Source organism: Sturnus vulgaris, chromosome 1, assembly GCF_052056855.1.
Source record: "Sturnus vulgaris isolate bStuVul1 chromosome 1, bStuVul1.hap1, whole genome shotgun sequence".
In the NCBI taxonomy this organism is placed as follows: domain Eukaryota; kingdom Metazoa; phylum Chordata; class Aves; order Passeriformes; family Sturnidae; genus Sturnus; species Sturnus vulgaris.
In genome coordinates, this window is record NC_142243.1 from 2,829,456 (window position 1) to 2,853,723 (window position 24,268).

Genomic DNA, 24,268 nt, shown 5'->3' on the forward strand with positions numbered 1-24,268 from the left:
TTAAATTGCCACAGATAAGAAAACACACCAGTCTTTTACAGCATTGTGTTTCTTGTAAGTGAAGGATTCACTAAAGGATATTCAAAATGGAAATAATCATTAACTCCATATATGAAAACTTTGTAAGTCAAGTCAAACTGTTTGTAGCTTCTTGCTTTCTCTGTTACAGCTAAAAATCATCAAAATTAATGTTTTTATAAAAGCCAATTGAGCTGAGAAGTGTATTCTAACAAGTGGAATTTTACACTGCAAGCATTTCTCAACTGGGACAATTTCACAAATCCTTGATTTATATATTTTATTTCCTTGTTTGAAGGAGGGTCTTAAAAATTAGGTCCCAGAACCGCAACAGAGGTGTGTTTGTGTGTCTGCAGTGTGGAAATTGTATTTAAAATGTTTTGGCTCCTCCAGACAAATTCCAAGCTCAGCACCTGGCCAAATGTCAACACAGAGCCCAGATGGTTTCAGACAAGCCACAGGACACGTTCAAATTACACAGAACAAGCTTTCAGAGATTTTCCAGCCTCCTGCCTGTAAGGGAAGCTTTCTAAGTGAAAGGTGAGCATTTCCTAATCCCACATTGAAGCTCCTCAACATAATAAAGCAATGGTTTTTAAGTTTATTTCCACATTCTTCATTAAATCTCATTAATTTTCCCTCCAGATGGAAGATGTCTTATGCAAATGGGTGAGAGCAAAGTCCATTAAGAGTTGGTATAAAGCTGTGAAAAAATTCATATGAGGACAGGATGAAAATGTACAGTAGTCTTAGAAACCTGATTTATGACTAATAGGGGGCATATTAAAAGGTATAAAACAAATCATCAGGGATATTAAATGTATCTACAACTCTCCATATCTCTGATCTTTGTGAAACTTACACAAATCCCCTAGACTGAGCAGAATAAAATTTATTCTAAACTCATCAGATTTGCAGGTAAAAATATTCTTTCAAAATACATTCTATGAAGTTAAAAATTAAATCTGGATTGCATCAAAACTTTTCACTTCCCTTCCAGATTGTTTTAAATCCACTTCTGCAGCATAACCAAAAAATAATTTACCACCCAGTAGAATTCTCTGCATAGCAGGCAGCTTTTAATCCATAACAGAGTACTTGATTTAAATCTTGAGTGCTATGTGGGTTTTAAGAAACACTTGATATTATTAAAAATAAAACAAATCCTAAAATTATTATGGTTGGCAAAGACCTTTGAGATCACCAAGTCCAATGGTTAACTCAGTCTCACTATTAAACCGAGTCCTCAATGTCATTTCCACAAGTTTTTAACACTTCCAGGGATGGGCACTTCCTCATTTCCCTGGGAAAAGGGGCTAATTTTGAATATATGGATACAACGAACTGAAAATCAACTTTTGCTTATCCTGGTTGTTTCCCCATCCTCATATTTGGAATGCCAGAACTTCCGACTTCCTCGCTCACACGCGCGCTCTGATTTTAATTAGAATTTGGTTTGAATTATTACTTTTGCTGAGTGCATTTCTGATTTTTATGGGGAAAAACAAGCACTGTGGCCTTGTTAAACACTCTCTGTTTGTGTTCAGCAAATCCTTGTGCACCAAAGCAGGGTCAGACCCACCTGGATCTCCGGTCGTAACTCCGGGATCTCCGGTAGCTGTCACTCCTCTTGCTCCTGCTCCGACTCCTGCTGTAATAACTGTCATAGGTGTAGGACCTGCTTCAAAGAGGTGGAAAAAAGTAATTGTGAATTCAAAATTTCTGGTCTAAAATGCTCTTTTAAATGCTACTTTAAAGGGTATTTATACAGAGACGAGAGGGGCTGTATAGAAATTACTTTCAAGGATGTGGCAGACAATTCTAGACTTCATAAAGGTTTCCATACACCAATCTTCAAAATAACAGTAAAATTCTCAAATTTTATTAGGAAGGACATACTAAGCATTTATAAAGTTTTGTGCTCTCTTTTTTTTCTAGTCAAATTCTTGTTTGCTGATACTTCTGAATGTAAGCAAAGCGATTCCATTTCTAAATCAATTTTATTTAAAAAAACCAAACAAGTGTGTTCACTACTACTTACAGCATTACCTGCAACTGTAATGCCAGGATGGTTTGGTTATTTTCAGCTTTTCAAAGTGTTTTGCGTTCATTTTACTTTGATTCAAGTTGCCATCATGGTATTATAATAATAATTTAAAGTATTATAGATCCCTGGAAGTGTCCAAAGCCAGGTTGGATGGGGCTTGGAGCACCCTGGTCTAGGGGAAGGTGCATGTGCCCATGACAGGGGGTTGGAACTGGATCATCTTTAAGGTCCTGTCTAACCCAAACCATACTGGGATTCTATGAGATAAAAGTAATCTTAAAAAGCGTTTTTTTAAAATTAAAAAAATAACGTATTTAGATATGCACTTGTATTACAGTATGTATAACAAAATAGGTGGTATGTACAAGATAAAATAGTCTCATATACAATAATCATATAATAAAGTCTACTTTAAAGAAATGTAAATAGAAGTACACTTCTACTAAGATGGCCTGATGGGCAGCACATTTCTTGCAGAGCTTGTACAAAAGGGCAATCCATACCTGGATCGGCTGTGGTGACCATAGGAACTGCTCCTGGATCGGCTCCTGCTATAGCTCCGGCTGACAAAATCCAAACCACACAGGGATTTTTAGTCAAGAGAAACCAAAAGTGCTGAAGAGAGCAGGGGGACAGGGGGAACAAGAGGAGGAGAACACATCTGGCAGAGTGTGCAGCTGGATGAACTCACCTGCGGCTCTTGTAGCTGTGGTAGGAACTGCTCCGGCTCCTGGAGCGATCTCGGCTGTACCAGCCCCGGCTCCGGCTCCTCGAGTAGCTCCTGGACCTGCAACCAGGGACACCAGGAGAGAACAAACTGAGGAGAAGAGCAGCAGAAAGTGGGAAGCAGGAGGAGTTATGAATCCTTAGGTTTCTAGTTGAATATCTATTCCATGCTTGATAGATGGTAAGGCTACTGAGTTAATCCAAGGGCTGGAGCCAGGCTGGGAGAGCTGGGAATGTTCACCTGGAGAAGGGAAGGCTCCAGGGAGAGCTCACAGTCCCTGCCAGGGCCTAAAGGGGCTCCAGGAGAGCTGGAGAGGGACTGGGGACAAGGGCTGGGGGTGACAGAAGAAGGAGGACACTTCACACTGACACAGGGTGCCCAGAGAAGCTGAGGCTGTCCCTGGATTCCTGGCAGTGTCCAAAGCCAGGCTGGACAGGGCTTGGAGCAGCCTGGGATAGTGGAAGGTGTCCCTGCCTATGGCAGGGGGTGGAACTGGATGGGCTTTAAGGTCCCTTCCAACCCAAACCACTCTGTGGTTCTGTAAGACAGGACTGTTAAAAAACAAAACCCACAGCTTTAAAAGCATTCCTTGAAAATACAAGAACATTCAATTGGTCAGGGCTGGCTGCAGGAGCAGCACAAGCTTCTCACCTATATGAATATGTAGAACTTCGGGATCGACTTCTCGAGTGGCTGTAGGATATGGACCTTGTTCTGTGTCTGGATTTAGACTCAGATTTACTTCGTGACCTGCTGAGACTCCTGGAAGGGCTGTTGCCATCTCTGCTTGGAGTTTCCTCCTCACTGGAACTCTCTTGGTTCCTCGGCCGACGATTCAGCCGGGCTGTTTTCCTCACTTCATCAAAAAGAGAGCCAGGCCTGACTTTATTTTTTGCTTTTATTTCAATTCTTAAACCTGCTGGTTTAGGCTCTGGTACTGACACTACATTTTTAACCTCCGTGGCTGTACTAATTGTTGCTGGTTTTAAGTTACCAACACCTTGCAAAGGCTTCCATTTATTGTCTATCATATTGCTTGGTGTATTTTCAGCAATTTCATTTTTTAAACTACAGTCTTTAGCACCAGATATAGGGGCAGAGTTATTTTCTTGCCTTCCCATTTCTTTTTCATCTTTAATATTAATAAAGTCTCTTATGTTGTTTCCCAGTTTGACAGCATCTTGCTCAGGGGTCTCAACCTGTAACTCTTTTTTTACACCAGCACTTGAAGGTTTAGCAGTGAGAATGACAGGAGACAAAACATCCACGTCCACCTTCCCGGGCGAGTTCCGATCCGGAGTACAAATCTCCATGTTGTCATCTGTCTGAATAACATCTTCCAGCCCATTCTGGTTATTTTCTTCAGCTTGTTTAATCTCACTCTTGCAGGCAGCCACATTTATTCCTGAGTTTAAAATACCAGCTGAAGTGCTTGTTTCAATGGGCTCTTTATTAAGGTTGCTGTGATCTGGTGAGGCCCCACATGCAGTGGTTTTATCTAAAAGGTTTTCATTCACACATGACTTTTCACCATTTCCCATTTTATCTGTGACTATTTCATCCTTTTCATAAACTTGTTTTTTATCCTTTATGTCCCTGCTAAGCTGCTTTTCTTTTTTATCATCCTTGGTAACCGGCTTTTCATTTATCTCATCGTCCTCTTCTTCCCCAAACTCAAGGGGGGGCTGCCAATGAAACATTTCTTTTCTTTTCTGGACTTTGTGTTTTTTCTCCTTTTTACCTTTCGATTTTTCTTTTGCTTTTTTGGAATGTGATTTTTTAGGAGTCTTTTTCAAGCTGTGTTTGTGTTTTTTCGACTTGCCTCGAGCGTCTGCTGAGCTGGAACAAGAACTCTCAGATTCAGAAGATGACAACTGTTTGCTTGTCTTCCACGTGCAGTCAGAACCCAAAAAGCCCTCTGAGGAATTGGACTGTTTTTTTATCCTTTTGGTAACATTAAGCTCCGTGTCAGACCCTGAGGTGGCTTCTCCTTCTTCTTTCCCAGAGGAGGGTCTGGAGTCTCCCCTATTATGCTTTGCTTCTCCTCTTTCGGAATTTGACTCCGAGTCCCATTTGCTACCTGAGTAGGATTTGCGTTTCGTTTTTGCACCACCTCTGGGCTGCTCTGAGCATTTCTCCTTAGCTGCTTTCTTTTTAGAGTGATCAGACTCCTGCTCACCCTTGGCTTTCTCCTCCCCTCTCTCAGAACTTAAGCTATTTTTATCCTGTTTCTCAGCATCCCCTTCGATCGGAAAGCGGCCTTCTTTTTCTTGGACCGCTTTGGCGGAGCGCTCGCTGTCGGAGGAGAAGTCTGAGGATGACAAACTGTCACTCTCCTTCAAGCCTTGGGAAGACTCGTCACAGTCCTTTGGATGCTTGTAAGGCAAAGTGCTCTCAGAGCTCGTTTCCTGCCTCAGTTTGAGGCCCCGAGCTTTGGGATCGCTGGACGTGGATTTCCTTTTGCTCCTGTGCCTGTCCTCATCGCTGAGGGAATAGTCGGACGTGGACTCGCTGTACCCCGACCTGTCACTGCGGTATTTACTCGGGGACGGGGACCTGCCAGAAGAAGGAGATTTTGTCCTCGAGCTCGATGGGCTTCTAGACCTTGAGTAAGATCTTGAGTATGAGCGGCTTCGGGAGGATCTGCTCCTGGACCTCGGCCAGCTCTCGGAGCTCCTGTCACTGCGGCCTTTGGAATAACCGCTCCGATCGCTCTCGGAGCTCCTCTCCTGCTTGCGGTAGGAGGAAGAAGTGTTGGCCTCCTTAACGACCACTAAACTGTAATTAGTCTGAGTGGGAATTAAGTGGGTTGTTTTAGCTTTCATCTCCTGAATTCGTTCATATGATGGCTTCCAAGGTTTCTGCCCAGGTTTCCACCTTGAAGGTGGGGGACTGTCACTTAAGGGTATGACAGGGAGGTTTTCTGGGACAACTGGTGGCACGATAACCTTGTCACTGGGCAGTATCACTGCTCGGACAGGCTCAGCAGTCTTGGTCAACTTTGTGTCATTTAACCGTGCTGAAATATTTCGTGGAGAATTGGGAACAGGCTTTTGTTGCCGGGTTTTAGAACTTGACCGGGACCTACTTCGAGATCGTGATGATTTAGAGGCTGATCTCGACCTAGAACTTCTCCTGGAGTAAGATCTTGATTTAGATCTAGACCTGGATCTGGACCTGTAGTATGATCGAGACCCTCTGCTCGATAAAGATGACAAGCTCTGGTCTTCCTTATCAGATTTAGACCAGTCTCTCCTGGATGAACGCCTGGAAGACAGTGAGGAAGAACGAGATTTCCTCTCACGATCACAAGATGATTTTGTCCTCCTGTGGAAGGAATGAGAGGATTCTACATCTGAGGAGGCTGATGTTTTCTTTTTCTTCGTTTGCTTGTGCTTCTTTAAATGCTTCTGCCTTTTAGATTTCTTTTTATGCTTCACCTTCTTCTTCTCTTTCCTGTGCTTCTTGTGATGGCTGGAGTATCTCACAGTGCTTAGATCAGCATAACCGTTATGGGACCAGGACCTGGATCTCCGGGATGCACTTCTCTCATCCCATCTGCTTGTACAGGGATCACTCAACCTGGAAAACAAACAGATAAACCCCAGACTAAGTGCAAAGTCTAAAAAAACCTTTAGATACAATTAAGTATTTTTAAACTTCATTTTAAATAAGCTTACATAAACCCTAGCACACACACTTTAATACCAGATAATTGCTTTGGGTTCCTTACACTCATTTTAAGATATAGAATTACATCACTATCAAGAGCTACTTCTCCCTAAGAAATAAATCAGCCAACACCAGCAAATTTTGCATATTTTAGGATCTGTGTAAAGAGATTTAAGGTTTTAATTAGCCCAGTCTGCAGGGCTTTGACCTCTACAACTACAGGATCCTTAAATCACACTTAAATACAAGCTTAAAAACACGTCGGTATATAAAAAAGAATAATCAGAAACATTTGCAATTATTCACTAATAATTACACATAATATATTTAAGTTGTCCTTTTAAGATTTATCTCTCCTAATTTGATAGAAGCTCATATTTAGTATCAAGCCATCAAGAATTTTGGGGACCTGACTTCCATCCATCACACAGTTTGCAACTGCTGAAAGAACATACAACTAAAACAAAGTTGTTTAAGTTATATGTTCTTTCTTAGTGGATTTGATTGTTTTACTCCAAAGAAACCACGTATCCACTTTGAGGAAAAGGAAATCACTGACTCCTTAAGGTTGGAAAAGACCTTTGAGATCACTCAGCACTAAACCACGTCCTCAGGTGTCACATCCACCTGTTTTCTGAACACTTCCAGGGATGGTGATTCCTGGGCAGCTTGTTCCAGTGTTTTCTGTGAAAAAAAATTTCCTAATATCCAATCCAAACCTCCTCTGGCACAACTTGAGGCCGCTCCCTCTCATCCTGGTACTGACGTGCTACATCCACACAATCCATCAGGGCTTGCCAAAGGCCAGGACACTTCCAAGCTGTGGAAGGTTTATCTTACTTGTCTCCTTTGCTCCATTTCTCCCCGCTGGGTGCTCGGTACGTGCGCAGCCTCTGCATCTCCTCCTTCCAGTGGGGAGGGGTCTCGCTGCTCTCCTCATCGTCGGACTCGGAGCAGGAGCGCGAGCGCGGCGGGGTGTGATAGCGCTGGGACAGCAAACACACACAGCTGCACAAGGGCTTTATACACAACCACGGCTTCTTTTCACACTCACAGCATTCTGCAGAGCCTCACAGAGGCCAGCAGCTCAGCCAGCTTTTTGAAACATGAAAGGAAGAATCAAGGAAGAGGCCGTGGATTCCCTTTTGGAATAACACAATTACGGCAGATAACCACCCTCGTTTTTTAAGCACAGATGTTTTACTTTAGTCAGGCACTTCATGGTTTGTAGGAGTAAAGATAAAACCCCATTTCAAAAGTTACTGCTGTTCAACTCTTCAGAAATGGGAATCCAGATTAAGTCACTTAAAAGCAATTAAAAAAATAGAAAACTGAATGCAAAAACTCACAAAAAACCCCCAAACTCTTTCACAAAAAAGAGCAATGAAGCTTCACATTTAAAAAAATTATGCTTAGGCAGAGCATTTAAGTAGGCAACAAGAGCTACTTGTGTAGCAGAGAAAGAAGAACTCTGCTACTGCTAACTCATTATTTTCCATTACGCAGTGGGATACACACTTAGGTAAATTCTGTGAGGAAATCAGATGTTCCTTGACTCAATAAAAGCACATCTGGATTTGATTCAATTATTTCGAGTCACTCATGAAAGCAGTAAAAATGGGAGGAAAAAAAAGCGTTGTCCCCCAGAATAAAATCACAAAGATGCATGTATTTATTTATCCAGGTAATTACAGAAGTAATTAAGACAGCCTTCTTGTATTAAAAAAAAAGAAAAAAAAAAAATCAAGATAACCTGAGCCTCCCTATGGTTTCAGCATAAGCTATGGCTACTTAAAAAACAGCTTTTACAGAAGAATGGCCTAAAAGATTGTAAGGTGTCATGGACCTTCCTAATTCTCACATTTTATACTCTGGAGCCTCGTGGAACCTACAAACAAATATTTTGAAAAAAAAAAAAAAAAAAAAAAATCAATGAACTTCACCTGGACAGCAACTGTGCTAATAAAGACTATTAGAGATGGAAGAAAAATGTGTTTCTCCAACTGCCAGCCCTAAAGGACATCTTTTTTCATTCTTAATTTTGCTGAGAGGGTGCCAAAATGGTAAAAGAAAAGACAGAAGCCCCAATATCTGGCAGAAGCCAACTCCACTCAGCTTTAAGTTCTCTTTCCCTAAGTCTTTATTTCCATAAGTATTTCCAAACATTCCATTTAGGCATTTTTTTTCTCCAAACAATCTTTAAGTAAAAAGACACTAACAGGAAGGATGGAAAAAAGAAGTGTTATAGAATCAACTACCTGACAAGATTTCAATGCTTTCTAAACTGGATCCTACAACATGTAAATAAAATGTCATACAAATCCCTGCAGGGAAATTCAAAGGTCAGAGTCAGGGAAGATACTTTGGGTGAGAGGAAATAAAGAAATAAATAAAACTGTCACATACTATTGTGCCTCTTCCTTTAATTTTTCGTCCAGATTTAGAGACTGATGGTTTCTGGTCAGTCAGAACTGGTGCAGCATCAAGAAGCTTCCTACATAAATTAATAAAAGTATGAAGTTACACAGCAAAAAAAACCAAACAAAACAATTAACTTACAATCAGTTTAAGTTAAAAATGACAAATATTCATCATCGCATTCATTTATTTTCAGAGAGAATTCAGAGTTTTTTTCAAGAAACAAAGCAAGAGAGTTCTGCAACAAAAGACAAATCAACATGTATTTGTTTTCAACCAAATGTGCAGTCTGGTCTCTTGACATAGAAATTAATGCTAACAATGAACTTGCAAAACGCTGTCACAAGAGGTTAACTTTTGTTTGGGGCACAAATCCTGAAGACAACATGGGCAGAAGAGCTTCAGGATCTCAGTTCAGGATAGTTCACAGGTTCTAAAGCTTTGCTTCTTTCAGCTTGTGTAACATCCCCAAAAGCGGTTAGCAAATCTTTGAGAATGACAGTGATGATCCAAGAAAACACTTACAGGAATCTGTACCATTAAGGGAAATTAAAAAACCCAACACCAAACAAACCCAACATTGATTTTAGAGGTATCTGGGACTGTAATGGATTAGCTCAGTTACAAAAGCAAGGAAATTTGACAGTGGAGGTACAAAACACATTGAAAGTATCTTGTGAACTTGTCACTTCCTTGGCAGCAAAAGAAGAGAATTTTCTCTTATTCTCAAACACTGATAAGTCACGAAATTCCAGGTGATTGATTCTGAACCAAAGTTTCTTCATCATCTAAGATGAAAAATCACCTCTCCCAATCCCAAGTTTCCCTTGCAATCAAGTATTGCCTGTGGTTTGCATTGCATGATTACCTCTGAAATTATTCATTAATTGTTTTTAATTGAGTTTAGCATCCTTAAAGATCAATGAAATCATCTCAACATATCACTGAAAACCCCTGGGCACAGGTCACAAGGAACATCACAAAGGAAACTGTAAAAAGGACAATTAAATGACCTCATGCAGCAATTCTGACACTGCAGTCCAGGCAGAGAATGTTAACAGGAATATTTCATGCACAGTTTTCAGCAAGTCAGAATAAAAAGCTCAGAATTCCTTACGGTTCAGGCTCTACATTGACAACAGGCACATCTCTTCTGAGCAAAAATCTATTTTCAGGCACTGGGGGGATTTCTTCAGGACGTACCACGGGCTTGTCCCGCTTTGTGCTAAGGTCGACTTTGTCTGTGACATCATTCTTGTCAGAAAGGCTGCTAAGGGAAAGAGCAGGGTGAGAAATCACAATTAGCTGGAAAAATCCTTTTTCCAACTGCATTCCAAAACCAGATGTAGCAAACTTAAAGCTGGTTTAAAAACCAAAATATGTTCCACGATCCATTTTAGGCTAAAAGGAGGATGGGCCACTATTACTGGAGAGAAAGTTCAGTTCTTGCTTTACAGCAAATAATTCTGCTTTTCATTTACATCTTGTTGTGAAATATTTTTAAAATATAATCAAATATACGTATAAAGTTCTGCAATTTGCCTCAAGTCTCACTTTTACACTGGTGTGCTGAGCCCTGAATAGTTTCACATGCTGGGATTTAGTTATTTCAACATCACTCTTGCTTCTATCTACAAAGATCTTCAATTGAGGAAATTGAGGAAAACCTCAACAACAAGCTGTTTTAGGGTTTTTTGTTTGTTTATAAAATCATGCACCAAACCCCAAACTTAAAAGCATTTTCCTATTTACTGCTTGAGCACTTCATGAAAACACAGCAGAATTCCCCAGATTTCTCTGCAATTGTTAAATTTAAGAGACCAGTCACCGTCTTTGGCTTGAGGTTCGCTTGCACCTTGGATCCTCCTTCTTCCTCTCCTCCTTCCTTCGTTTCCTGGACTGTTTGGTTTTAGCTCTTCTTTTCCTCTTTCTCCTTCTGCTCCTTTCATTCTCAGCCTCGCTCTCAGATGAGGATTCTGAAGAGCTGGATGCACTGGAGGAGGACTCTGAGGCTTCTGAGTCAGAGCAAACCTTCTTCTTCTTCTCCAAAGCTTGAACAGATATTTTCAATTTACACTGTGCACATGGTGTGTGCATGTAAAAGCACAAAACACACAATTTTATAGATGTATAAATACACAAATGGGCCATTTTACAGAAGCTCTGGGAACTTTTTTCCAATATTAAAGAATCATAATAAAAATTCATCTGATTGTGCCCAGTCTAAGTCCATATTGTATCCATATGATACAAATATTTTCCAGCAAAGACAGAATACACAGATAAGCAAAGACCACTTGCAGTAAAAAAATTAGGTGCTTTTGGAAATAATGCACAGGTTGTAAATGAAAGATTAAGAACAAATTAGTTACTGGCTCAGTTGTGTATTTTTTATTTTTAAAACTTTGTCATTTTCTCTTTTCTGTATCCTCACACTTTTACACTATAGCTCCTCTTGACTTTCTCTAAAGAACATAAATAACCACCTTATCCTTATGGAAAATCAGAAATTAGGTAGAAAATGCAAACTTTTAACACTCCATTGATTCACAGAGACTGTCCAGACATATATTTAAGATCATTTATTCTCCATAAATCTTCATGAAAAGGAAAATAAGCTTGACCTCACATATTGCAAATATTAACAGAATCTTAAGATAAATCTTTGGAAAGTGCACAAAATCCGACTTTAAGGAAAGTGCATTTGTGTCTCCCTCTTTCAAACACAGAAAAATAACTTTTCATTCCTTTTTGAGTTTGTCATGTCAACCTCTAACACGAACGGGGACAAATGTTGAGGGCAGAAAATGTTGGGGGTTTTTTTTTTGCTGTGCTTTCCTCTGCTCCACCAAGATTAACGTTTTACAGGCTTGCAAGAATGAATTAAGATTCCACAATTTACCACGAGGATTTTTAGCTGCTGGTGGACTTCTTTGTGCTCTCTGAGAACATGGAAATGAATAATTTTGGGAATGCTGGCACTCACCATCTTTGGCTGAGCTGGTGACCAGCACCCCGCAGTCAATGACTCGCACGTCTGCGTAGGGTCTGCTGGCAGTATCGGTTTTGAGATTTTCTATCTGTTCTATGACTTCAAACCCAGAAATGACCAGTCCAAAAACAACGTGAACACTGCAGAGAGGAATTATTCACAAAGCACAAAACGTCTATGAATCACTGTAATGATTGTCCAATTAATTCCACATTTAAAAAGTCGGTCTGAGGTAGAAACATTGAGCTCTTAATGCATTAAATAAGATTTTTTAAAATGATTTTAAGTTTAACATTGACAATAATGCTAAGATTTTATGCAATGTGAAACAAAGATCCAGTCTGACATCAAGTATTTCCCTCAAATTGAAGCAGTCTCCTCTCCTCTACAAGGGCAGGGTAAACAGATTAGAATTCCTAACCCACCCTGCTATTTTTGCAGTTTTGTGCAATAGAGATCAAAAGCCCATCTATAAACATGACAAAAATCCTCCCCAGAGAAGAAGAATTTATAGATCTCTACAAACCCAGGATACAATTCCCCTCTAGCACTGTAGGAACAGTTAAAATGAAGGAATCCTCGGTTTTGTTCTGTGGTACCACATTTGTCTTTCTGTCTTCCATTTGCCCCATAAATTGTAGGCATTAAAACATGCCCCAAAAGAGATGACTGCTCAAATATATTAAACTTGGCAATTCAACTCCCAGATTTATGGGCTGAGGGCAGCAACAAGTTTTAAAGAAATAATCTTAGGATTTAAGACAATTCAAGCTTTTGTCCAGCTTTAGGAAATAAGTTGCAACTTGAAATTTTTATAGAACTGAAACTTTTGTTTTCCATCCTGTCCCATTGTATAATCTTCCACAGAATCAAGGATTTGTTTCCCCATTGTTGTCTACTTTCAATATAACCTTCAAACTTCAGCAATCATTTGAGAAATTGGAAAGGATTCTCACCCATCAAGATGAGGAGCAGGTTTTGTTGTTCTGTTGGACAAACAGCAAGATGGGAAGATGGTAAAATAAAATAAAATCAGGGATTCAGATGAAGTAAAAGAGGAGAATGACACAGAAAAAAGAAAAAAAAAGAGGTGAAGGTAAGACAAAAATAGTGAAAAAATGCAGTTAAATACATGAAATTAACAAATTAAAATTACAAATTATACATACAGGCTTTCTTAAACTTCTACATGGTATTTGTTTGAAGCTTAGCTAAGTGTGCATACTGAAAGCTGTACCAAGTATCATTTCATGCATGCAGCAAACAATTTCCAAGTGTCTTTAAAAACAAATTTAACATAACTTTATGATTTTTACTTACAGAGAAGATACAATTTGGTGATAAATATTAGGTGACCAGTGGGATTTAAATGTTTCTGAGCTTGTTAGCTTCTTAGATTGCAAGGTCACTTTAAAGACAGTTTATTTTTTAAAAAAAGAAGAGTTATGATATGTGAGAGATTCTCTGCTCTCCCTCAGCTCCCACCACTTCTTTCTCACTCACCATTTACCTGCTTGGCCTCCTGACTCAGAGTACAAAGCAAAATTTCTGTCTTAAATCATCAAACACTTCAGCTCAAAAATTCACAGGCTTCCCAAAATCAACAGCAGACATTCTGTGCCACCTACACTTCACTGATAAATGCAGATTTCCTCCCTATTTTTCAGCTTCTCACACTGAGCCTGAATGGAAAATGCAACTGCTTTTTGTACAAATCTTTTGGATTCTAATGCTATGAATTCTTTTCCAAAACCAAACTAAAGTTACTTCTCCAAGTGAGCCTGAATTCCTGCTGCACAGGGGATCCTGCTATGCAGCAATACTGAATAAAGAACATCAGAACCTGCTCAAGTATTGGGGGAGAAATAAAATAGAAATCACTTCTGAAGTTACTTTATTAATACATGAAAACATTCTACCTCTCTCTCCTCCCAAGTACTATTGTGCTTGTAAAGCCTTCTTCCCCTCTCTCAAAAGAAATAATCAATCACAGGTGATTTTTCTAAATTTACAATAACACAGATTTGATACAAATGAGTCACTTTTTCACTGCTAGAATAAATTATTACTTCTTAAACACTTCTCTTCCCTCGAGTTTTGAGCTATTAGGTCACAAAACACCGCAGTGCTGAACACATCCCAAAAGGTGGAACTGTGAATCAAGAGTGTTTACACTCTTGATTTTTTTTTTTTTTTTTAAAGCTCCAAATGTCAACCAGCCCATCCACTTCTGTAATACTGAATAATACAGAAAACTTCTTCGGGTTAACACAGGGGAATAAATGCTATTAGCACAACATTAAATTTCTCAATAGCAGTGGGTGTTCTTTGATTTTTTTCCTTGCTAACACAGCACATTGCTACAAAGAGAAAAATCCTTATGGCTTTTGAAGCTCTTGAAGCAAGAGTTAACTGCATTAACAACCTGCTGTTAAGTAAACAGTTTAAGTGGGTTTAATTATGAAGCTGATTTAAAGGGGTGAAAAAAAAATAGAAGTGGGTTACTTCAATGAAACCAATAGTAGTGAAGACTTAGTGTTTAAAATTAGCTGGAAACAGCAATAGGCTCAAACCCAGGGCTGGGGAGGCTGCAGGTGCTCCTGCCATGCTGCAGCAGCATTGGAGACTAATTAAGCAAATTACCTAAGCAGGAGCTGCCTTTAGACTGGTCCTTACTGAGCACAGAAAGGGGTGCTGGGTGCATTAAAACCCGTGCAGAGCCTTCCCCACCCCCCTGGCAATTTGAGAGAGTTAATGGACAGGGTTTCTCTCCTTGCTCACCAAGGGAGAACACGAGGAGAAGCTTTGGCCCAAAGGGAAATCTTTCAGATGCACCACAAGCATTTGGGTGACAGAACAACTTCCCATGAGAAGCAGAGCCCCAAATCCTTGTGGTGCATCTGAAAGCTTTCTCACCTCAGTGTTAGAGCTGTAATCTGATATTTATTCTGCAAAGGTGCACTTTAAGAGAGCATTTCAAGGTTTTCTGCATCAATCCTTGAATACTTGCTTGGCTTCAGAACTTAACCAGGAGCAAACCTACCTCCTGTCTTGGCACTATGGAAACCTAAAGTCATGATGAGTTCATCCCCCAGAATAATATTTTGTTAGAATATTACTATATAGAGCTCTCCTCAATTAAACCATTCAAAATCTGCCTTTTTATAGATACTCTTATGCAAGTTATTTACAGAAGGACAAATACCTTGCTTCACTCGAGTTTAAATTGGTTTAAGACACCGATGAAGACAAAATCATCTTTTTGATAAAAGAACGTTCTTACCCACCCCCCCAAAAAGAACCTCAGGCCTAACAAAGGGTTCAATGCACATAACAATATGATCAGAAAAACAAGAAAGATAAAAACAGAAAGAAAAGGAAAGGACACAGCCTTAGAGGAATGAGACATTACCTTTGGAGCGCACGATGTAACACTGTTTCTGTAAATTTTACACAAAAATGGCAGAAATAAATTGTAATACATTTTCAGACAAAACTGAGTCTATGTTTTATTAAATACAAGTTTTAAATTAATATTAATCAAGTTGTATGCAGAAAAAGGATGCCTAAAAGAGGGCTCTAAATTTTCTTTAGAATACAAGGTATACTTTGCAAACTAAAGTTCTCCTTAAAAGCAAAAAAGAAAACCCAAGACAAAATCTGCTTGGCAAAACTACAGCAAAAACAAACAGTTAGAAAGAGAATGCCCCCACTCCCCTCTAAGTCTCACTCCAGCAAAAAATGCCCAACTTGAAGCAGATGAATATTTCTGTGGGTTTATTCACATGCTTGCAGTTCCACAGGGGTTCAAAGGTTCTGCTGAATCCATTCCTAAGCAGAAACTTCCAGGCTGGCACACAAACGTTTGGACTCACAAAGGAAACATGCACAGCCAGGAAGTTCACAGCTTCAAACATTTCATAATTAGCTGACATCCTCCTCCTACTATGAAGCTTTTCTACAGCTAAGAAAAATCAGTGTTTTTTTCTAAAATATGTGCACTGATTGCTTCTGTTCAGAATTTTAGAACAAAAACCACATTGCAGGTGCAAAAAAGCCCAAACAGCTGCAGCAGCTGATACTGGGTTTGTCCTCTGGTGCAATTCTGAGCAGCAGCAATGTTTGAAAACTGCATTAGCAGCTGAGCTTATCCACAGCCCCCTCCCCCCCCCCCAATAAACTATCAGTGATTCATTATCTCTGCATAGTCAAGCACTGAAATGATATTTTTGTTACTGGTTACACACAAAAGTATCCTGGGAATGTTTTCATTTTTCCATAAACTTTTGATCAAGCTTGGGTGAGAAATGCACATGTACCAATAATGCTCAAAGATAATGCAACATCAGCCCCTTCTATTTGACATTTTTTCATTTTTGTATCAATCAACTGTTCAATAATTAGCTCAAAAAATAGTAAAAAAAAGATAATTATTAACTGTTGATTAGAAAAATACCTGAGACACCAGAAAGATACGAACTACTTTTAATGAGCTGGTAACATTCAGAAATAATTTGTAAAATCAAAACAAGAGCCATCCCAAATTATTTTATCCTTCATTTAGCAGATCAAAGTGGTTCCTGTTTCAATTTATAAACGGGTATGGCACCACATGTTAAAACATTTTTAAAATAAAAATCTTATTTAGTTCTGAGCAAGAAAGCAGAGCTTGAGAGACACATTAAACCAACAATATCCTCAATAAGAAAAAAAAAAAAAATCTGTCAGTAATAGGAAATCAGACTCAAGTTTTAAATAGCTGTGGAACAGAGAGGCAAGAACTCCAAGCATTTGAACTGATAAGGAACAGAATCCAGGACTCCTCTTTAGGTTGCACTAAAGGCTTATTCCTCAGCCAACTCCACAGCTCAACAAGGCAATTAAATAATTACTACACAAAAATTCCCTCTTTTAGCAAAGAGGTTACTTTGTTTTGCTTCCTATTGTTGCTTTACTCTTCCTTCGGCACTTGTGGGCTTGTGGTTTGCTACAAATGTAGCTGGGCAGATTTGGTGTGAGAGGGGAACAGAGCTGAGCCCGTGGGAGGATCAGGAGTCTCATTAATGTTACTTTATTGCCTCATTTTCACCAGAGCTGCGTTATTCTGTAATGTCAACTTCCTCACTGGCAGGTGGGGAAGGGCCACAGGAATGATAGAATGGCTCTAAAGAGACAAAATATTCCCAGATGAGCTGGACTGAGAAGGGAGGACACAGCTCCAGAACATCACCCAAAGGAATCCAGGAATATCCAGGAACAGTCCTGGGTATCAGGGCTCTGTTTGAGCAGAGATGTGCTCCCCAATGACTACTGCTGATGTTGGCAGCAGCAATTCAAAGCAGCTACTGGATATAAAAAAAAAAAAAAAAAAAAGTGGTTCCTGTCAATCTCTGCCCCATCCTAGGGATTCTGTATCTCAGGACCCACATGGAAACAGGACAGTCACAGATTAACATCCCCAGGTGGTTTTAGAACAGTTGCAAGATCACTGAGGGTTCTACAGAATTAAAAAAAAAAAAAAAAAAAAAAGAACAACAACAACAAAAAATCAGAGTGGGGCTCCCTGAAAACACAAAGAACCAATTTCTAACTTGGTGCCTTATAACTCTCTTCAACACAAGCCTGCAATGAACTGCTACAAACCTTTGGGTAATGAAAACTGAAATTGCAGTATTTCACAAATCTAAAGGGATTCTCTCTGGATCCTTTGTGCTGGACTGCAAAATGCTGTGTTCCTCCAGAGCAGGAAATGTTTCTCAGGCATATGAGAACAGACTTGGCCTATTTACAGCACATGTGCATGGAAGTCACAATCCTCCCTCAGCTACACATTCTCCTTCCCACCCAACTGTTGCTCCTAGTCAATTAAGGAAAAAAAAAAAAGGGGGGAGGAAATTAGTCTACAAGCATTAAACCCAGCACTTGATACTCCACAGACACACTTGTGACTCTTTCCACCTCTGTGGAACTGTGCCACTCTCCACCAGGGCTTTGATCTCAGTCCATGTTTTTCCCTGAAGCTCCCTAACATCACTTCCACTGCCTTTTCCATGCCCAGTTCTCACTGCTGCCCATAAATCCTAAAAGCTCTTTCATGCCAGAGAACCTCCTGACTAATCCAAGAAAGTTGATTATTTTTTAGGATGGGTCAGATGCCTGTTTACATTAAGATGAGTCTGGAGATTCTATTTCAAATAAAACTGACCACTTTAAATCAACTTTTAGGCATTGCAAAGTCTCGTGCCTGGTTTGCTGGTGCAGTATGCCAAAGACATTTGCTGCCTGAATACTTCCTGTAAAGACTCATTATTCCAAATAAAACTTTTCTCTGGAGAGCAGAGAATTCTGATGAATTAATAGAACTCTTATACTAAGGATCCTTGTTATTATTTGAGCCCTACTTGGACAAATTATTAGAGAAAAGAAAATCACTTATTTGCATTCCTTATCTGCTACATTAGATGTGTACAAGATAGAGAGTTCTCATCCCTGAAAACAAATGCAGAGCTCTAAAGAACCTCTGATGAACTCCCTCCCTTTCTATAAATTTAATCCATTAATTGAAATATATACAAATATTTTTAAAAAATCTGAAGACTACCACTGAATATTGCCTTTCACATACTTTTAAGGTTAAACATTTGAAGAATATTTTTCCTAAAGATAAACTAGAGAAACTAAGCATTACTGGGAGTATTAAAAAACCCACATTTTAATTTCAGCTTAAAGTATAAAGGAAGAAAATATTTTATTAAAGAAAAGCTCTACAGATACACTGTATATTCCCTAAATAAATCAGACAAATGCCACCCAACAAGACTAACTGCTTTAATAAACTGCATTTTCAAGTGAAGGCAGAAACTGCCTAAACAAAACCTTTAGGAGCTGTTTCCCACTTGGAATCCTGATTCTCTTTCCTGGCTCCAGGGCAGGCTGATGCCTTTGCAGACATTAGAGATACCCCAGAAATCTGCATGGGCAGGCAGGAAAGAGCTCCAGAGCACCCTCATCCTGAAGGCCACAGAGGACACCCCAGGAGCCTAAAGCAGCTCTGGATTCCTGCAGGCAGCTCAGGTGAATCCAGCTCACATGGAAGTTTTTATGTGTTTTACTCTGCCCCAATTCCCACTGAACTCACAGACTTCCTTACAGTGATTCTATGAGAAAAAACAGAATTTTTCAAGGAATCTGCATCTTTCAAAATACTTCTCTATTTGATGAAAGTGCTTTTAAATAATCTTCACGAATTGTCCTGTGTTAATTATAATTTAGTATCCAACACAACCTTGGGTTGTTTTGGTGTGTGGGGAAAGACAAAGTGTTTAAATGTGACTGAACAAGCTAAGCCTACCAAGCACCAGGGAAAGAAGAGGACTTTGGAATCAAATGCAGGAGAGAAAAGAAACTTTAGAGCCCTCAAATGACAGCTGCTTGACTGATGTGACATCATTAGGTTTTCACGTTTAATGTTCAGATAAGCTGAAAAATGGAAAATTAAGGCAAGAGAACCCAAAGGCAAGTCATCAAGTGAAAAATAATGAAGCAATGCCTTCAGAGAGCTTATTAAGCCATGGAGTTGTATTTATATAAACTGTTTTCCATATTAGTGTGCACACATATCCTTTCAGATTTATTGTAATGAAGCACAACATCTAAAATTTTCTTTGAAGGGAACACAAAACAAGCTTTTGAAACAATTTTATCTCTATGGAATGTCTGAACAGCAGTAATTATGAAAGACTTTCTTTTAGGTTCCTATGCATCTTCCATTTTTAGGACATTTTTTAGGAAAAGACCTAAAAATGTTTCTTATCTGAACTACATCATATCATATTGAAGATCTTTTTCAGGCAAAGAAAAAAAACCAAGATTCTTGAGGACAAATTACTCCTTTACTGAAGACAGGGAAGCGCCATTCATTCTTATCCCCCAAGAAAGATGGCAAAGAAAAAAAAAACAACTTTTTCTAGTTAAGTAACTGTGCTAAAATTTACTTTTGAAACCCCAGTGTTGTTTCACAAAGTATTTCTAGACTAAAGTTATCAACCTGCTCTTTCCAAACACAAACTGTTAAACATTAACAAGAGGCAATTTTGTAAAGGGAGTTAACAAGAGGAATAATTGCATCAAAGTCTGCAAGCTTAAAAATATTGATACTCAACCTAAAATACACCTGCTTTGACCAGGAAACCCTCAATTATCAGAGCTGAGTGTTTTACTTAAGAGTAAAGGTAAATATGTTCTCTATAATTTCTATAATTTAACAGAATGTGGTTATTAGAATGGCATTTTTTAAAGGTAATCAAGAAAAAATCTGATTATCAGCACATAATGTTACACAGTGTTGGTATATGCACAAGCTAACAGAATTATGCAGAGTATGTATTAAAAAAGCATGTCAGGAACAAACACTCAAAAAAATAATAGTAAACACCATAATCAAATAAAAAAATCCCAATAAACAAAAGCCCCATTCATTCTCCTCCTGAAAAAACAACAAACAAAACAATGCCCCCAAAAGTAAATCATAAATCATCATTTTTTTAAAGGGCAAAACCATCCAAACCACCTCTAGATCTCGCTCTCCCTTACATACAAGGCTCATCATTGTCATTTGCAGATAATCTGATGAGATTCGTGCACACACAAAGGCAAAGAATCTATTTTCTGGTCACTAAGAACTGAACATAAACCGTATTTTTAGGGAAAAATCCACAAATGAGGAACACCCAAGGAGCACCAGCTTTAATCCAAATGAATGCCACAAGGAAATAGTGATGTCTAACATTTCCTATTGAAGGTGCCACTCACTCCTAGCCAGGATCAGATGGAGAACATGGATATGGATAATTTAGCAATACCATCTTTCTCATGAACAGCGCTTCTCTGTGTAAGAAAAGCTCCACTGTGGGATCACATCTACTCACATGAAAAATTGGGAACCATTGGTATGTTTCCCTCGGTTTGCCATTGACAAAAGGAACGCTCTGTCATGTTTGAGAATAAAGTTTTCATCTGTTTGAAGAAAAAATATGTTTGTCAGATTTTTCCCTGGCAAGGGAGGCAGGTTGTTTACTTAGTAACTTATGGATGCTCTAAGGAGAAATTCTGCTGCTGCTGGAGAAAAGGGAACAGGGTGGAGGAAAAACAACGAGGTTTAAACAAGTCTCTTCAAATTACAGCTGAGACAAAGCTTTGTTTCTTAAAGAAAATGGTGCAGATATAGTGCAAACATTTCTAATTAAAAAGAATTCAAGTCACTGTGTCTACAATAAACATTCCGTTATGGATTTAAATCCTGAATTATTTGGGTAAGAACAAGGTTGGCAGAATTACTGACATTCTAAACCAAGAATTAATATACATGATACTGTTATTTACACTCCAGGTGGAAAGCTCAGGAGAAAAAGCCATTTATTTCCCTGCTATGGCACACTAAAAGATGCCATCTCTCCATTCAAAACTGGAAGCATAAAAGCATAAAAGGAAAAAAAAAATCTCTATACCTGTATCTAAGTATAAAAACCATTAAGACTAAACTGAACATGCATTTTATATTGCAGTGAATTAAAGAGGAGTTCTGGTTGTACAGCAGAATATAAAACCAGATCTTCTCAAGGTCATTTCCAAAGATAAAACCACTAATTTGAATTAATACAAAGCTATTAATTTTTAGATCACGTATCAAAGCACAATCCTGCATATTTAGCACTCACTGTGAGAAACAAACCCTGATTAACTTCGTAGTAAATGGATCTGCTCAAGCCTTTCCTTGACTAAAAACTTCAATACTCCCACATCAAACTATGACTCTTTTTTAAGAGAAACTTAATTTCATTTCATGCATCTAACCAGAGCTACTTGCAACACACACAGAACCAGAGGCTGTAAATAAATATAATCACTGTCTTAACACTTGAATATCACAGTAACCATCTGGTTTTTTTCAATAAATAATTGCATGTCTTGAAGCAAATAATTTATAAACTCACCATTTTCCTTACAACAGATTTTTACAAGAGGTAATTATACATTTATTTACCAATTCTTTGCAAGGAAAATGACTTGTGCAGAACATAAATAAAGTCAAAAATGAATCCTAAGCATACAAACCTTGAGTAGGGAAGGGGAGGAAAAGGGACATGAACACAAGAAGAAATCACTGTTTAGAGCTGGAATTATGTGGATTGTCTCTCAGAATAAGTCATTAACCCTCAGAAAGGTTAGACACAGAACTCCTCATTTCTCCAAGCAACACAGATATCCATCTACAAAGGGACTTAGCAGTTGTCTATATATTTACTAGGGAGGGGACAAGGGAACAGAGTTTGAATTTGTGTTACTGAGCTTTTGTCTCTTACCTTTTCATTTTGCAAAAGACCACATTCTCTATAAACAAAAGAATATGTTGACAGTTTTAGGCAGGAAGATAGGAGTTTATTCATGAATAAAGTTGCCTAGCCTCCATGCTGAAAGTCATGTTTAACCAATTATGTTAGCCTTAATTAATTGTCAATTTAAGTTAAATATTAACAAAAAATTATCTGAAAGTCATGCATATAAAAGAAATTCTCATGCAACATTAGCTTCATGCAAAAGGTGATCTATAAGTGGACCTGTTTTCATTAAGTAGTTTGGAAATCAAGACTTATCTCAGAACTGAACAAAGAATCTGCAATGAAATATTTGCTCTTACCTTTAAAATAGCCACCATAAATAGATTCACCTCCTTTTCCATTACCTACACATTAAAAAGCAGGAATTAAAACAGCTGTTCAAAACACTGCACCAGCACCTGACTCTCAAAATAGGACATTCCCTTTTCAGGTTCATTTGATCAGGCCCGGGATTTCAGGACACAGTGAAAAAAGACACTTTGGTAAGGACAGGTATTTCAGGAAAGGAACAAAAAATCCTGGAAAACTCCTTCTGGAGAATTTTAAAACATTTCTAGCTCATTCAATGCTTTATTATTAATTTTAAACTTATTCAAACAGTTACATTCCTGTACCAACAGAACATCACCAGTGTTGCCTCTACTGCAGACACGTGAAAAGCAGTTAAGACTAGAGTTTGGATTTGAATTGTTTTATTAAAATGGAATATCATAAAACCCTCCAGTGAGGGATAACACACTTTTCTAAACAAATTTTGTATCAGTTGAAACATTTTAGAACTTCAAAAATTAACAATGTAACAGGTGATCTATGCTGTACTTCACAGCAAATGAAGTATTTTTATGGCATTGTAATCCTTTCATGGTATTTTCTGGAGTTATATATTATGAACACATAAATGATAACATTTCTGTTCCATTTAAAACTCTGCAGTTTTAAAAGCCTATTTTACCTTCACTGAAGTCCCCACCCTGAATCATGAAGTTTTTAACCACACGATGGAATGTGGTGCCTTTGTAGCACAGCTTCTTTCCAGTTGTTTTGCCAATTCCTTTTTCACCTGCAAGAAGGTGAAACAAAAAGAATCTACAGATTGTCACTGAACAAATTCCAAGGGTTTTCCCTCCCTAGCCTCTAATGGACATGGGAGCCATAACTAAAAGGTAACACAGTCCTACCTGATGCCTCTTCACCATCCAGAACCAGGATCTGAGTGGACTCTGAGTTGAAAATTAAGTTGGTTTTTAAAAAAAATTATACCCCCCCTCTCAAGAAGGAGTGTGTAAATCTACTCAGGGTAATTTATAAAAAAACAAGAGTTCAGATAATGGTAAGTTAACTCTTTTCTTTAGGCACACCTACATTCCTATGCAGGTCACAGCATCCTTTTCAAACCACTCACACATCTGGATGTGGCAGATGATTCCCATGAAAAAAATCCAGGAAAACAGGCTTCAACAACTCAGTTTCAATGTGATCCACACTTGGAAAAGTGTGATTGAGCTACTCCAAGCTTCTACATCCTCACCAAATCCATGCACAGTGTCAGGCCAACCCTTACCACCAGCTGAAAATCAGGTGGACTGGTGATTTTTGAGTTAGTGGCCCCAGAACCTCAAGTTCCTTTAGCAGTTCTTTCAAAATTCAGAAGAGAAGCTGCCCTGGGCTGGTGGGTGAGGTCACAATGACTAGCAGGGCTGAGGTCCTACATGGCTGCTTCATGAGGGACTTATATCAGTCAAGAGAATTGAGCTTCCCAGAAAAGGGGAGCTGGCAGAATGCAGCAATTAACAGTAAAAGATTATTATTATAATATTATACACCGTGCAACAGTTGAAACCCCACACAATCCACATGTGCAAGAGATGCTGTGTACTGAATCATGAAACAACAGGATAAATAACAGGACAAATCACTCAATGTTCAGTTTTATCCCATCACTAGTTATGGAATTAGGTACTGGGTTAGAGGACATTTCATCAAATATTCTGCACTCT

The 24,268-nt window shown here is 38.7% G+C and overlaps 1 protein-coding gene across 7 annotated transcripts in view; it reads right to left on the reverse strand.

Moving 5' to 3' along the window:
- NKTR (natural killer cell triggering receptor) overlaps positions 1–24,268 on the reverse strand; it is a 36,429-nt gene that overhangs the window by 2,563 nt on the left and 9,598 nt on the right. The window contains exons 3-15 of one of the 7 annotated variants that reach the window (XM_014873717.2): positions 23,224–23,331; positions 22,571–22,615; positions 20,802–20,889; positions 12,831–12,860; positions 11,869–12,014; positions 10,711–10,933; positions 10,000–10,149; positions 8,871–8,958; positions 7,305–7,450; positions 3,444–6,374; positions 2,757–2,852; positions 2,569–2,628; positions 1,601–1,696 (exon numbers count right to left, since the gene is read on the reverse strand). In XM_014873717.2, the coding sequence (XP_014729203.2) occupies positions 1,601–1,696; positions 2,569–2,628; positions 2,757–2,852; positions 3,444–6,374; positions 7,305–7,450; positions 8,871–8,958; positions 10,000–10,149; positions 10,711–10,933; positions 11,869–12,014; positions 12,831–12,860; positions 20,802–20,889; positions 22,571–22,615; positions 23,224–23,331 (4,207 nt within the window). Of the gene's footprint in view, positions 1–1,600; positions 1,700–2,568; positions 2,629–2,756; positions 2,853–3,443; positions 6,375–7,304; positions 7,451–8,870; positions 8,959–9,999; positions 10,153–10,710; positions 10,934–11,868; positions 12,015–12,830; positions 12,861–20,801; positions 20,890–22,235; positions 22,254–22,570; positions 22,616–23,223; positions 23,332–24,268 lie in introns of those variants that run through there. The other 6 variants (XM_014873716.2, XM_014873715.2, XM_014873714.2 and 3 more) reach the window with 6 other exon arrangements.